The following is a 13,545-nucleotide window of genomic DNA, read 5'->3' as shown; positions in this document are numbered from 1 at the left end:
CAAGACCCGAAGTCCCACTGTCTATTGAGGAACATGAAAGCTGTGCCCACGCTAGAGTTGCAGTGCCCATGGAGGTGGTCCTTTCTCCAGGATCATTCAGCCTACCCAAGGAGAGACTTCACCCATCAGGAGCACAAAGGAAGGCCAGAAACCAGCACAACCTGCCTGTCTCAGCCAAGTGTATCCACTACAAAATCACCCTTTTCATGAAGGAAGCAGAGGATAAAGAAACTTTCTTCCCCTTTTGGGAAACAACTGATTTTCTGGTGCTTCCTAGCCCCTGTTTAGCAGCTCTGTCCTGTATTCATGGTCTTCATTTCTCTGAAGACAATTTGTCATGAAACTTTCATCCACAGCAGGAAAAAAAACCCCACTGGGGCATAGTCTGGACTGGTTTAAGGGCAAATATGAATATATGGAATAAGAATCTCTTTCTGCTTCTGGTAGAACAATAGGAAAAAAGCATGGAAGTACACCAGAGAAGAAAGTCTAAACAACCTTCTTTTTGTTGTGGGAGATGGTAGTGAACAAACCTACCCACTACGAAGAGGTTTTTCCAGGAAGTGTAGGTTGCTGCAACCTGTATCCCTTGAGCAGTGGGTGCTCACACAACAGTTCTCATGCTACTTGCAAGCAGCTCATTTGAAGGAGCCCCATCAACGTGTGTGGATGATGAACGAACCCTACAGCCCTGCGACACCCCGACCCATGAGCAGCACCTCTCCCAGCACCATGAAAATGTTCATGGGCTTCCTCGTTGTATTTATTGTAGCACAGACAATCGGGACCGTACTCTTCTGTTTGTATCTTCACATGAAGATGGATAAGGTAAGTGGAGAAATAAAGTTGCCTCTGCTGGGTTGCTAACACGATTTGCCTTCAGCTGTGGTGAGATGGGCTCACCAAAAGGATGAACATGGTAGAAGATGATACCAGCCACTGGATGGATGAAGGAATGGCATTTATTACACCCATGTTCCCATTTCTGCTTTAATTTGCCGCTAAGATGTATGTGGGGAAGAGATCTGTTCCCTTCGTTAACAGAACAAGAATAGATCGATGAAGAAGAGCCATTAATAGCAAACCGTGGCCAGTCCAGGGAGAGAAGAGTGTGGCTTAAACACACAAGTGGCTATTTTAGGTTCATTGGTGGTTTTTCTGGTGGCACTCATCACGAGGACAGGGGTGTGTGTGTCCAGAAATGCAACTTTTTTTAGTGTTTGTATGTGTGAATTTGACCAACATCTCACTTCAGTTGCTGTCTTTGTGTTTAGGGAAGAAAAGAGTGGATCTTAGTGCTTGGGCTTTTATTGAAAAGACACTTTATTGGTGATCCCGTCTCATACTTGGGACAATATTTACCAAAGAATCAAAAGCTAAAAAGCTGGATTTGATATTGCCATGACTGCATGATGCTTAAAATCACCAATCTGAAGCTACTTTCCTCCAAACCAGAAACAGCTAAAGAAACAGAATGTGTCTAAAACCCAGACCGAGTTCTCTTTACCAGATACAATGATAAGATCATCACTAGTGATTTTTAAACGCACTGTCTCAACTTAAATTGACATTTAAGTGAGTGACTTCTGATCTTCAAGGGTGAGGAGCAACCCTCAGCTTGAGGGGCTGAAAAGCAGGGGGGTGGAAGGAGACTTTGCTACATGGAGTTTGCAGCCTGGGGTGAAGGGATGAGTAGAGTCCCCAGAGGCAGCTGAGACACAGTTATGGGTGGGTAGAAGATTTCAGCTGCCTTCAGACCTTGCAGGCAGGGCTTCAAACCTGAACCTCAAATCACTCTGTCAGGCTGTGTGTCCTCATGTCTGTCTGCACTTCTCCTTACCTTTAACTGGATGTTGGGTCTTTACTAAAATACAAGTGTAATTTCAAAAAGCAGTTTGTTTATCTATCTATCTATCTATTACTTATCTATCATCTATCTATCTATCTCTCTCTCTATCTATCATCATCTGTCTATGGCTCTCAGATTTTCTTAATCTGAAGCTCTTGGCAGAATTCAGCCTCAACCCACAAGTTCTTTTGGTCTCCTGGCTGCTCTTTAAGTCAATTTTAAACAGCGAAAAGCCACCCTGCATGGACAGGGTAGTGTGGAGTTGAGCAAGCATCCCAACTGGATCCGAGCTGGGATGGACTGATCCACTCGCTGAGATTTCTGTGCCTGTCAATGCAGGCGGGTGGATATTTGCTACTTGCCTTTTGGGAAAAGCACAGTGGGAAATTGAAATTCATGATCAAGGTGATAGAAAACAGGAAGGGATCCTGAGTAATCCTCCTCTTACCCAGTGTTACCAACCAGGGTCAGCAATTCCTGGTGGATGCGGGTGCGGATGCCGTGCCGGGCGGCTGATGGGAGTACTTAGTACCCACAGTGTGTCTGCCCGGCTCATCCCGATGCTGAACAACTGATCCTGAGCTTTCCAGGCTGTGATTTATCCCTGGCAGGAATACAGTGTGGCTCCGCTCCCAGCCATTGCAGGTTTCCCACTAACACTCCATTCACCCTCTCTTGTCTCCCTCGCTGGCAGATGGAAGAGGTGTTGAACCTGAACGAAGATTACATCTTCCTGAGGAAAGTACAGAAATGTCAGACGCCAGAAGGCCAGAAGTCAACGTTATTGGACTGTGAAAAGATTTTAAAGGCCTTCCAGGACCTCCAGTGCAAGGTACGCTGCTGTTAGGTGTATAAAGACGCCACTGAAGATGGAGGAGGGCTCCAGACACCCAGCCAGCTTCACCCCATGGGTGCCCTTTACCTTGGGGCGGCACAGCACATGCCCCTTTTTACACTGGATTAGTTTTACACTCCATTTTTATATTCTATTGATAGAATTGAAAAATCTCATCCATTTTTGCCTCAAAATGGTCTTGGTCAGAGCACACCCAGCTGCAGGTGGGATCCCTGCGGAGCGATGCTCAGTGCTTGTGGTTGGAGGGATGGAGCTGCAGCCACCCTGGTTCTACGCTCTCATCCTGGTCTGATAAAGGTTCTTTTCCTGCTGTCTGGCACCTTGCTCCGATCCTGTGTTGGGTGGCTGTGGGGATGCTTGTGGCCACCTACTTTGCCCAGGTGTCCATGAGGGTACAAGGCTTGGGCCGGGCAGCACAGGTCCCATCAGTCAGCGGTGGGGAGAGGAGAAGGATGCCACTCCACGGGCCCAGTGATGGCACCACCAGCCAGTGCAGAGGCTCCTCGTATTTGGGTGTCCGTGCCCAATGACATCAAATGCCTCAGGTCTGCATCAGTACCCATCCGACAGCAGAAAACTGTCTGAGATGGGCCCTGCTCAGCAGTCCTGGGCAGGGATGTGCCCAGCTTGCTCTACAGCATGGCTCTCCAACATGGTTTTAAATGAAAAGGAGGTGGTTGGTTGGTTGTTTCTCAAATAAACTTTTCCCATCCCATCGTTTTAATTGCACAAAAATCAATTTTCGTGCAAAGATCATAAACCCTACAACCCCCCGCCTGCCAGCAGCCAGTCAGCCCATGGCCATATGTGATGCTGGGGATGGTACTGGAGAGGATCTGTGGTTTCGGGTACCCTCTGCCCAGAGCTGGCAGGGCTGTTGGGGCCAAAAAGCACCAACTCAAGAAGTGACCAGAGCATCCTTTATATAGAAGCTTTCAAAATCATTGATTTGTACATCCTTAAAACTCAACCATATATTTTTGCTGTTGTTACAGGACAGGGAAGCCAGCAAGGAGCAGCCCAAATTTGAAATGCAAAGAGGTGAGCTCCCTGGTGCTGCCAGTGCACCCGTGGCTTCGAAGGGGCAGGAGGAGTAGCTCGGCTTTGGAAGGGCTTTCTTTCACCCTGCTCAGCACCAGGGCATGGCACAGAGGCAGGGGATGGGGTTGGGGTTTGGGGCATCCCCATGGGGGTACGTGGCATGGGGCTGGCAGAGGTGGGGCACTGGGCATGGCTGTGTCACCAGGGCAGGCGGCTCTGGATGCTAAGGTGCCTACATCAATGAAAATGAATCCACAATTAAATCCGTGGCCTTGTTGCATTGCAGGCCACGAGCACGAGCATCCTCATTCGATGCACAAGAACGAGACCCCTGTGGCAGGTAAGGAGCGGACGCATCCTCTTCCATGGGAGCCCAGTCTCCTCCATGGGCTTTATCCCCCAGTGGCTCCACCTTGAAGGCAACCAAGTGTCTTTGCTGAGCAGAGGCCAGATCCTGCCTCACTCCAAGCTGATGGGGTGGACTTTGTGTCTCTGAACTGGATTTGGCCCATAGAGAGATAAAGGTGGAGCGGTCCCTGAAGAGGAGCTGGGCTGCCCTGGGGGGACAGTGGGTGCCAAGACATCAATAACCCCGACCTTCCTGAATTGCAGTGGAGAAGAGGCAGCCGATTGCAGTCCATCTGGCAGGTCACAATCGCAGCAAGAGAGTCTCAGGTAAGACAGACCCACTTGACACTGCCTTGCCTAGGGAGCCAGTGGGACATGGCAGTGTCCATTCCCTGGCCCGTGATTACTGCCCCGTGGCTCTGTAAGGGCAGGAACAGGGACATTATAACTCCAGCATGAAAGCTGGAGCCAAATTCCCAGTGGTCACATCACCACCCGCACCTCTGCCACATGGGGTTCGTGCATCCCATGCCAGCTGTCCTCAGTAGCCTTACATACACCTTCCTAGAAATATATATATCCTATATATCTTTCCTAGAAATGCACTGCAATGGCTTAACCTTTGCAGTGTTTTCTATGAGTGGAAAACCATTTCTCTTTGTATTTAAGAAAAATCTTTTGGACTCAAAACCCAGGAAAAAATGCTTTTGCTCTCCTGGCCATGTCTTGCTGCAGGAGGGCTCTGCTGGCATATTGTGTCTGCTAAGATCTAAGCATCTTCTCACCCACAGTGGTCCTGGTAGCAGTATGTGACTTCATAGTCACAACATAGATAGCTCCAGACTGATTCAGGCGATATGCACTTACTCACAGCCATGGCCACGTTAGGTTTGAGGGATGCACGTGGGTCCATTCGCCTTTGTGCATCCCTTGGCACAGACCACGGTTGCTCTCACATCTCCCTTCCCCAGCACAACCCTAGCGAAGGGGCATCATGTGAGAGCAAGGATTATCCAAGTAAGAGCTTGCAAGTCAGTCTGTGCCATGGATTTCACAATCTGGGCACCTCTGCTTTAATTCTGCAGAAACTGCCAGTAATCAGCGAGTGCTCTTTTCATCTCTGACGCAGCATTTCACCCAGAGCTCGGTCTACCTGTGGAAAGCTTAGTGTTAGATAAGATCAAAGAAGTGAGAAGCTAGCTGCATTTTAAATCTCTCCCAGCTCGAGCACTTGTTGAGCCTATAAAGCAGGTTGCAATTGCTGCCTGGAGCTTGGCATTGGGCGCATTGGAAACTTCCCCACGGGATGTACAGGCATGGCCCACAGGCTGTGTGCATCGCCAGGGCCTCCCGTGCCATCCCTCTGTAGGGACTGGGACTCTGCGCTGGGACTGTTGAACCCATTATTCCCCTTGGAGCCAGGTTGCTCTCCCTTGCTGCTCCCACTGGTGTCTCTGTAGGCTGGGGAAGGTCCAAAGTCCCTCGTGGAGGCTGTAGCTGAGCTCAGCCCCTGTGGCCATGGCTTCCTGGTCTCTGTATTGACCTATCTGTACTGACTCCAGCAGGAAGGCACGCTCATGAGCTACCCTGATGACACTGATAGTGTCCCAAAAGCCATGGCAGGTCTCCATGGGCAGTGGAGGCAGCATTTGCCATGCAAAACCCTTCCAGCTCTGCACCTTGCCAGGGACCAGAACTGTGGGATGTTTATTTTTGCTCTGCCTTTGCAAAGCGTCAGCACCTAGATGGGAGAAACTGTGTGTCCTGGGATGGGAGCCTCTGAAGATGGGAGCTGCAGGGTGTTTTGGCAGTGCCACTGAAAGCCATGGAGATAGCAACCCCATAGGGGCAGACATGAGGGTGTTTGGTTGGTAGTGGCAACTGTGTGTAATCCTCCACCCTCAGCATTTCCACTTGGTTGGATGGAGGAAGCAAAATGCTCCTCTGCTCGCATAATCGATTCAAGGGTGCCAAGGCCAGTGACCAGAAACATGAGTTAAACTTGTCCTGGCCTCAGAGAAGGGGACGCTGCTCCCTCGGCTGGGGATGGTGTCCTGGGGGGGGCAGGAGCCACCCCTGCACCCTGCAGCAGACACAGGCTGTGATGCCAAGCATCTGTAGGGTGTCCCCCCAAAATCAGCATGCCAAACTGGATGTCTTTCTCCCAACTCATCTGCAATGCTTTCACCCTACAGTGCTAGAGTGGAAGACAACGATGTATGGCCCCACGAGCAACGACCTGATATCCTACCAGGAAGGGAAACTGAAGGTGAAGGAAGAAGGGCTCTACTACATCTACTCCCAAGTCAGCTTCTGCACCAAGGAATCAACTTTGGCACCCTTCACTCTCTATATTTATTTGCATCTCCCCATGGAAGAGGACCGGCTCTTGCTGAGAGGACTAGACACACACAGCACCTCCACGTCCTACTGCAAGCTCCAGTCCATCCGGGAGGGAGGTGTCTTCAAGCTCCGGGAAGGTGACATGGTCTTTGTCAACGTGACAGACTCAACACGAGTGAATTACAACCAGGGCAGCACCTACTTCGGCATCTTCAAGCTGTAGTGAGAAGGGGACTGCCCTGAGCTGGGAGGTCCAGCCCGACTTTGTTGAGCAAAGTGGCTTTCCCTGTTTCCCCTATTTATGTCCCTCTGCCTCTTTGGTTTCCTTGTTTCTTAATTTGTATATTTTGTTATTTATTAATGAGGGCCAAGGGGCCCCAAGAACACAAATGGAACAAAGTCTGAAGCTGTTGTTGTTTGCACCTTGCTCTATTCTTTCAGTGCCAACGGTTCGGTGCGTGCTGGTGTTGTGTGTCTGGGTCCACCATGCAAGGGTGGATGTCCCCGTTATGTCACAAGACAAACTCCACCATCAACGTATCTTTCCTAAGAACGTAGGATGGCTCAGGCTTCTCCATCCTTCATACTCATGTATCTCCTGTACCAATCTGCTTACAAAACAGCAGCGGAAAAAGATGAAAAGGCTTAGGAAGGTCTCCTCTAAAGGAATCAGTCAGCCGAGCGCTGGCCTTATGTGCTGGCTGGTGGTGATGCATCCTTGCCACCCTAACTGCCTGCTTTGTCTTGAGAAACCCCTTTTTTCCACTCATGCCTGCCTATGAAACTCAACCAGCCTTCTCATGTAGGGTGACACAGCCTTGGCCAGCTGCATGAGGGACAATTGGTGGCTGACTTTCAAGCTGCAGTGTGGGTAAAGTACCAGCTGTGCTCTGCTCTCATGACCCGAATCCTCTCACCAGACTGTCCTCCTCCCACCTCTGCAGGTAGAAGGGATGTTGGCCACCATCATCAAATTTGGACCTGTCTCCTCTCCTGCAACCCCTCCTACCCTAAGAGGAGGACTAAGAAAGCAGGGCGGTGGCAGGACCAACTGTGTCTTCCCAAGCCCTCCAAGGTGCTTGTGCACTTCCAAGAGCATCTTCTGTCTGTCCTCAGGAAGGACGTGCCCACAGCAGCACTATTCCTGGAGCTGTAGGAGAGCAGGACTGTGCACACAGGCAGGAGTCCCTCTTGGGCAGGGGTTACACTGCACAATAGGGTCTCCCTGACCCTCTTCTCCAGCTTGGCCTGAAGGGAAGGTGAGCTGAGCAACAGCAGGGCACAAAGGATGTTGATGTGGTATTCTTCAAAGGCATCTGAAGATGGCAAAGGTGGCAAGCCTGGAGCATTTGGTTGTACAGGTCACACTTGACAGAGTGCAAAAGTTTGGGAATACTCCTGGAATCCCACAGGGTTGGAAGTGGAAGAGCTTTCACATGTGGCCAGTGCTTAGGGTTTGCTTGGCTGGAGGCTGCAGTGCTGGTCCTAGCACGGTGCTGGGATGGTCTGCACAGGCCATTGCACTGCTGGATGCCAGTTTCCAAGCAGGGTCTCTTACCGAGTGCCTTGGTACCAGCCTTACCTTGGCACCCCTTGCTTGGTGACAGCCCTTTCCCCTGGTTGGGGCAGGGTCCCCATTGACAGAGTCTTCAAGGAGGCCAAATTCACTGTGTGCACCCCTGCTTGGAGGCAAGGGAGACTACTTCCCCCCAATCCAGTTTGGGTTGGGGGCACTTGTGCTGTATTGGGGTGACCAGTGGGAGCAGCCCACGATGAATGGGCACCTCCAGAGCATCCCCAGCTCAAGCAGTGCTTTGGGCTGTGCAGATTAAGCTGTTGGGGGTTATTTTCCTGTTTTTTCGTGTTGATGGTAATTTGGAGCAGAGCACCATTGCTTGGAGGATGCTGTTGCTGCCTGTGTTGGAGTTGGGTCATGCAAAGGGGCCATTTGGGAGCTGGCGTAAGAGAGCGGTCCAAAGGGACCCTGTATGCATTAGGAGAGCAGGATCCTCTCTGGTTAAGGCCTGGATCTTGCTTCATGGGGACACGGGAGTGGAGATGCTCCCTCCAAGATGAGCCTGCGGGATGCCTCCTCCTTGCTCTCATGCCCAGCACCGCCTCTGGGGTACCTGGGGCGGGAGGTGCCCTGCTCTACCTCTTCCTTGAAGTCCCTAAAGTGCCACTTGGGTCTCCCTTGCAGACTTCAGTGTTTTTTCCACCATGTGCCCAAGTGTTTCTTTTCCACTTGTTCGTTTTCCTGCTCCGAGTGCTGTGTTTGGGGAGGGAAAGCATGATCCAGCCCTCCTGCTTCAGCTGCAGGCTGAAAGCACGGCCCATCTCTACCAAAGAGTTAAAAGGAGAAGAAGTATTGTCCGAGCGGTAGACCAAAGGAAATCCTGTCACCACACCTAAATGCCAGGAAAAACACACACATTAACTAAAGAAAAAAGAATAAAATCAAATCTCAAACAGGCAGGAAGTCACTTATCTACAGCATCCTGCCAGTGCCGCGGAGAGCGGCTGCTTTTCCATACAGCATCCTTGGTAGCAGGGTGCAAGCAGGGCTTGAGGGATGGAAATGCATCTCCTTCCTCTTGGATGAGGGCCCCTTCCCTGCTGCAGTCTGGGTGATGGTGGGAGTAACAGATCCTGTGCTAGCAACACCATTTGCACCAGTATCCCCACCAATAGGTGATGCAGCCATGGGCGCTTTGAGCACATCCGGGATGCTCAGAGCATCATGGTGGAAACAAAGGAAGCAGCCCCAAGAGCCAAGAAGTGATTTTTTGTCCTTTCTTTATTTGTTGAAAATGTCAATTAAAAAACTGTTCAAAATAAAAACATGTTAGAAAAGTTGAACTTGCATAAGTAGTTACAGTAAATAAACCTACATGACAAAGATAAACTGGAAGGCAGCTGACACAACATCCATCTAAAGACAGACTCACTGGAACCTATTTACAAAGCACTGTAAACAAAGTAAATATGGAAACATTGCTGTCCATCCGGCATGGCTTCTTTTCCTTTTTAGTTTAGTTTCTTGTCTTTTTTTGGCTTCTAGCTCTTGACAAAATGCTTGATCCAAACAGTCCCAGTGTGCCCTCCACCACGTTACATCTCACACACATGCATATGTACACAGCACGGGTTTCAACTCAACCGGGGGGCAGCGAGGAAACGTTTCTACCCTCTCCTTGGAGTGCGAATGGCCCTTGGTTTGCTTCCTTGCACGGGCTGCGTGCCTAAGCCTGGTCCCCATCCCACCTCTGGGCAGGCAGGAGGACAGGACAGTGCCAGGGGGTCTGGATATGGCATCCCGGAACAGCCGCATCCCATGTGCAGCACCCTGGAATACCATTAACCAGCACAGCAGGGCCTGTCTGCCAACCAAACTACTCCATGGTGTGCCCGGGTGAGGATGTGGAGAGCTGCCATCCAGATGGGATGCTCTGGAGCAAAAAAGAACCTTTGTTCTGTCCTAAAAACAGCTTAATGAGGGTTTCTTTTCCGGCTCCTTGTGATGTTCTGGAGCGTAGCTCTCCCCAAACACCATTTACCATGCTCTGGCTCAATTCTAACTGCAAGGAGGGAGTTCTAATTATTGCCTCTGTTATGTCCTTCATGACCAACATAACCTATGAACTGAGGAGCTGTGGTGTGTCTGCACACCCTGGAACCATGCTGCCCAGTGATCCCAGTGATATACATAAGACTTATCATTAGCTTTAACAGAAGGTTACTTTTATAATGCTGCTAAGGAAGGAAGGAAAACAGTTGTTCTAAATGAGGGTATAACAAACACCAAATAAGATGGAGATAGCTGATACATATGCATGTTGCCTGTGTGCTGTGTTCGAGGAGCTGTGCAGGAATCTGAAGGGTGTTGCATATCCGTGCCCCAGGAGCGTTCCAGCTCTTGTCAAAGCATAAATAACTTTCCTATCCCAAGAGAAAGTTCCTTTTCCCTAGCAGAAAGCCCCTTTGGGGCCATGGCGGGGACAAGTGGCCACTGGCTACATTCCCAGCCTTTGGGAAGGAGCGTCGGTGAGCCTAAGGTGAAGGAAGCAGGGAACCAGCACGTTTGGGGGGTGGTGTTGGTTGTCAAGCAGTGTCTATATTTCATATAGAGAAAAGCCCGTCCTGCGAGGGGAAGCACAGCAAAACTCTAAACTGATACAATACCTGGACACTCAATATGAAAACAAAGCAGGGGGAAGGAGTTGTAGGTCATGCATAAGGGAAGGGATGGGGGGACAGAAGAGCAGTTACCTGTTGTGCTAGTCACGAGCTGTCAGGAGGCAGCACTGTGCAACACACCTTCCCATGCGCTCTGACAGGTGCTCCAGCTCTCACTTCCCCAAGGAATTCCAATGTCTTCATGATAATTGCACATTTGAATCAGGATCAAGGCCACACGGGAACCACAGTATTGCTGGGCTCTAAGTTCGCTACAGTCAACTAATGGGGAACAAGAAGGTGGATGGGAAGAGCTTCCCCAGTTGTGATTATCTGAAAAGAGGAGCACGGTGCTTTTTGGTTTCTGCTCAATGCCACCTCAATAATGTTTTCATTCAATAAATAGGTACCGGTGCTTTTGAAAAGAATGAAAGCATTAAAAAGTGCTTAAGCTTCCTCTTAGGAAACTGCTGCCAAACCCTTTGTGAGCAGCAATCATTAGCAGAGTTTGTATTTGCTCCCAGTAGCAGGTACGATGAGGTATTAGTTGCTGCAGATGAATTGTGAATCATGGACCGCTTGCTTACTGGTTTAGCTGTGATTGATTGTTTCTGGTTTATTTCCTTACTGCATGGAAGGAAAACTATGATTTTTTTTTTTTTCTCTATGACTCTTTTTTTTTTTGGTAACAAAATTCCCCAAACCAACAAAATAAGGAGCAAGAAGAGGCAAAGGATCCAGTTCCGCTTCCCAAAAAACACCTGAGGTCACACACCACTGCCAGCAGCTTCTCCCCGAGTTCAGGCGATCAGGGACGACTTGCGCCCCGTGTCCTCCCTGCCACACTCATCCGTCTGCTTCAGCAGCCTCCTCACCAGCTTCTCCAAGTCCTTCCTGGATTTCAGCTCTTCTTCCAAACACTGTTTCATCCTTTTGTTCTCCTGTGAGGTGAGAATAAAGGAATAAAGATGCAGTCGATGCCCACCCGCACTTTATGCAACGAGGCACTGCCTGGTGCCTCCAAGGTGATGAAGTATCAGGGACATTTGACATGTCACGTGTTGAGGATGAACAACAAAGGTCACTTGTGGTCTTAAGCAGACCCTTACTACCTTACGGACCTGCACACGAGCCCCAGTGACTTTGGGCAGGCAGAAGCATCCTCCTGGAAACCTAATTTTAGCCTAGGTTGGAGGACCCTGTTCCTCTGGGGTGCTGTCTCGCACCTCCAGGCTTGGGGCTGGAGGAAGGAGGATGTATTTCCTCTCAGTCTACAAGAACTGGTATCCACCAGACCCCTATAAAATGAACAGTCATAGAATCCCAGACTGGTTTGTGTTGGAAGGGACCTTAAGATCATTCAGTCCCAACCCCCTGCCACAGGCAGGGCCACCTCACACTAGACCACGTAGCCCAAGGCTCTGTCCAACCTGGCCTTGAACACTGCCAGGGATGGAGCATTTACCACTGCTCTGGGCACCCTGTGCCAGCGCCTCAGCACCCTCACAGTAAAGAACTTCTTCCTTACATCTACCCTGAACTTCCCCTGTTTTAGTTTGAACCCATTACTCCAGTCAAGTTGAAAGAGCTTTTAGAGTAGGGGGAAAGTTTCATGTTACCACAAAGACCAACTTCTCCTGCCCTCCTACTGCCTCTGGGGCTCGAGCAATTGCATGGTGAGCTGATTCAGGGAGCTGCAGGATTAGACCAGCATTGGTCAAGACTCTTCCTGGACACCAATCAGTCCAGGACAACACCCCAGTATAGCCTGGCTGGTTTTTGCTCAACTCCCAGCACAAACAATCCCCCTCAGATTACCTGCTTCAGTTCTTTGACTTCATCTTTCAGTGCATAAACCGTGTCAACAAGGCTCCTGCAGAAAGAAATGCAAGGAAAGAGCTGGAGTGCAGCAAAACAGCAACAAGCATGGGAGGTTTTGTGAGTGAGGTGCTGATGGGGAAGGTGCCTCTGCTTTGCAAGCATCAAGCTGCTGCTATTGCTGCTGCCTATGAAGGGACTCTGGAAACACAGCTCAGGAGCATTTCTAGGCCACTGGTCCAAAATTCAGGGCTCTCTTCTCAAACCTCAAGAAAAATACCTTGTTCTGCTCTCTTGAAGTTATCAACAAAGGTCTGTGGCTTTGGCTTCCTTGCTCATGCTACTGCAATAAATAACCATGATTTTAGAACTGGAAATGCCTGAGTGTCTTTTGTAAAATGGCCTTGATCCCTTGAGGTTATGCTACAAAAAGCTAAGCATGAAAGGAATGCATTGTTTGGGTGAGGAGTGGATCAGTGCAGTCACCCAGCTGCTGAAGCTACATAGCAGAGCACTCGCAGATGGGGTGCCCTGCAGCTCCCAAGGGGCAGCAGCATCCCAGTATGGCAGTAGTTGGACGAGCCACTTGTTTGGTTCTGTCCTCCCTGACCTCAGTAGCTGCATCTGGATCAGCTCTGGGACTCCATCAACTGGCTCCTGGGACCCACTTCCCAGACTCCCAAAGGGCTGCAGCCACGTCAGAGCAGCTGGGAATGCAGCTCTGTTCCTAAACAGGGACAAAACAGCAACTGAAATAGCCTGGTGGTTCTTGCCAGGACTAAGGCAGCAGTCAGTGATAACAGCAGAGGCCAAAGGAGAGGGCCTGGCTTTTCCATGTCTTCCCAAAAAGCAACAAGGGATTGGGAATCAGGGAGCAGCCGCGCTTACTTTTCCTCCGTGACAGTCTGGCCATTGCTTCGTGTTTCCTCTATGATGATTTTCTCCTCCTCAGGAAGAAGGACTTGGGGGATGGAGTCTTTACGGGAGCCTGTGTACAAGAGTTACTCATCAGGATGAAAAAGGGAGACATTTCCCTGATGCCCACATCGCTCTGCAGGTAGCAGCCCTCCTCCTCCCTGCTCCTGCATGCTGGGGACAGGCTGGAGCTGCAGCA

The 13,545-nt window shown here is 50.1% G+C and overlaps 2 protein-coding genes across 8 annotated transcripts in view; one reads left to right on the top strand and one right to left on the bottom strand.

The window, feature by feature from the left end:
- The first annotated feature begins 519 nt into the window (after positions 1-519).
- On the top strand, positions 520-6,678 carry CD40LG (CD40 ligand). The gene is made up of 6 exons (XM_030497463.1): positions 520-828; positions 2,544-2,681; positions 3,701-3,746; positions 4,033-4,086; positions 4,359-4,421; positions 6,290-6,678. Exons 1-6 carry the CDS (start codon positions 670-672, stop codon positions 6,658-6,660), a joined length of 831 nt encoding a protein of 276 aa, XP_030353323.1. The 5' UTR covers positions 520-669; the 3' UTR covers positions 6,661-6,678.
- A 2,535-nt stretch (positions 6,679-9,213) lies between these two features.
- Positions 9,214-13,545, bottom strand: part of ARHGEF6 (Rac/Cdc42 guanine nucleotide exchange factor 6) — a 42,131-nt gene continuing 37,799 nt past the window's right edge. For 4 of the 7 annotated variants that reach the window (XM_030498557.1, XM_030498559.1, XM_030498561.1 and 1 more), the window contains 3 exons: positions 13,320-13,419; positions 12,432-12,486; positions 9,214-11,554 (listed from right to left, as the gene is read on the bottom strand). In XM_030498557.1, coding sequence (XP_030354417.1) covers positions 11,414-11,554; positions 12,432-12,486; positions 13,320-13,419 — 296 coding nt within the window. In that variant the 3' untranslated portion in view covers positions 9,214-11,413. The remainder of the gene's footprint in view (positions 11,555-12,431; positions 12,487-13,319; positions 13,420-13,545) is intronic. The other 3 variants (XM_030498558.1, XM_032920180.1, XM_032920181.1) reach the window with 1 other exon arrangement.

The sequence above is a fragment of the Strigops habroptila genome, chromosome 9, assembly GCF_004027225.2.
Source record: "Strigops habroptila isolate Jane chromosome 9, bStrHab1.2.pri, whole genome shotgun sequence".
Classification (NCBI taxonomy): domain Eukaryota; kingdom Metazoa; phylum Chordata; class Aves; order Psittaciformes; family Psittacidae; genus Strigops; species Strigops habroptila.
Note: the sequence above shows the minus strand (reverse complement) of the source record. Positions and strands in the feature narration are given on the sequence as shown.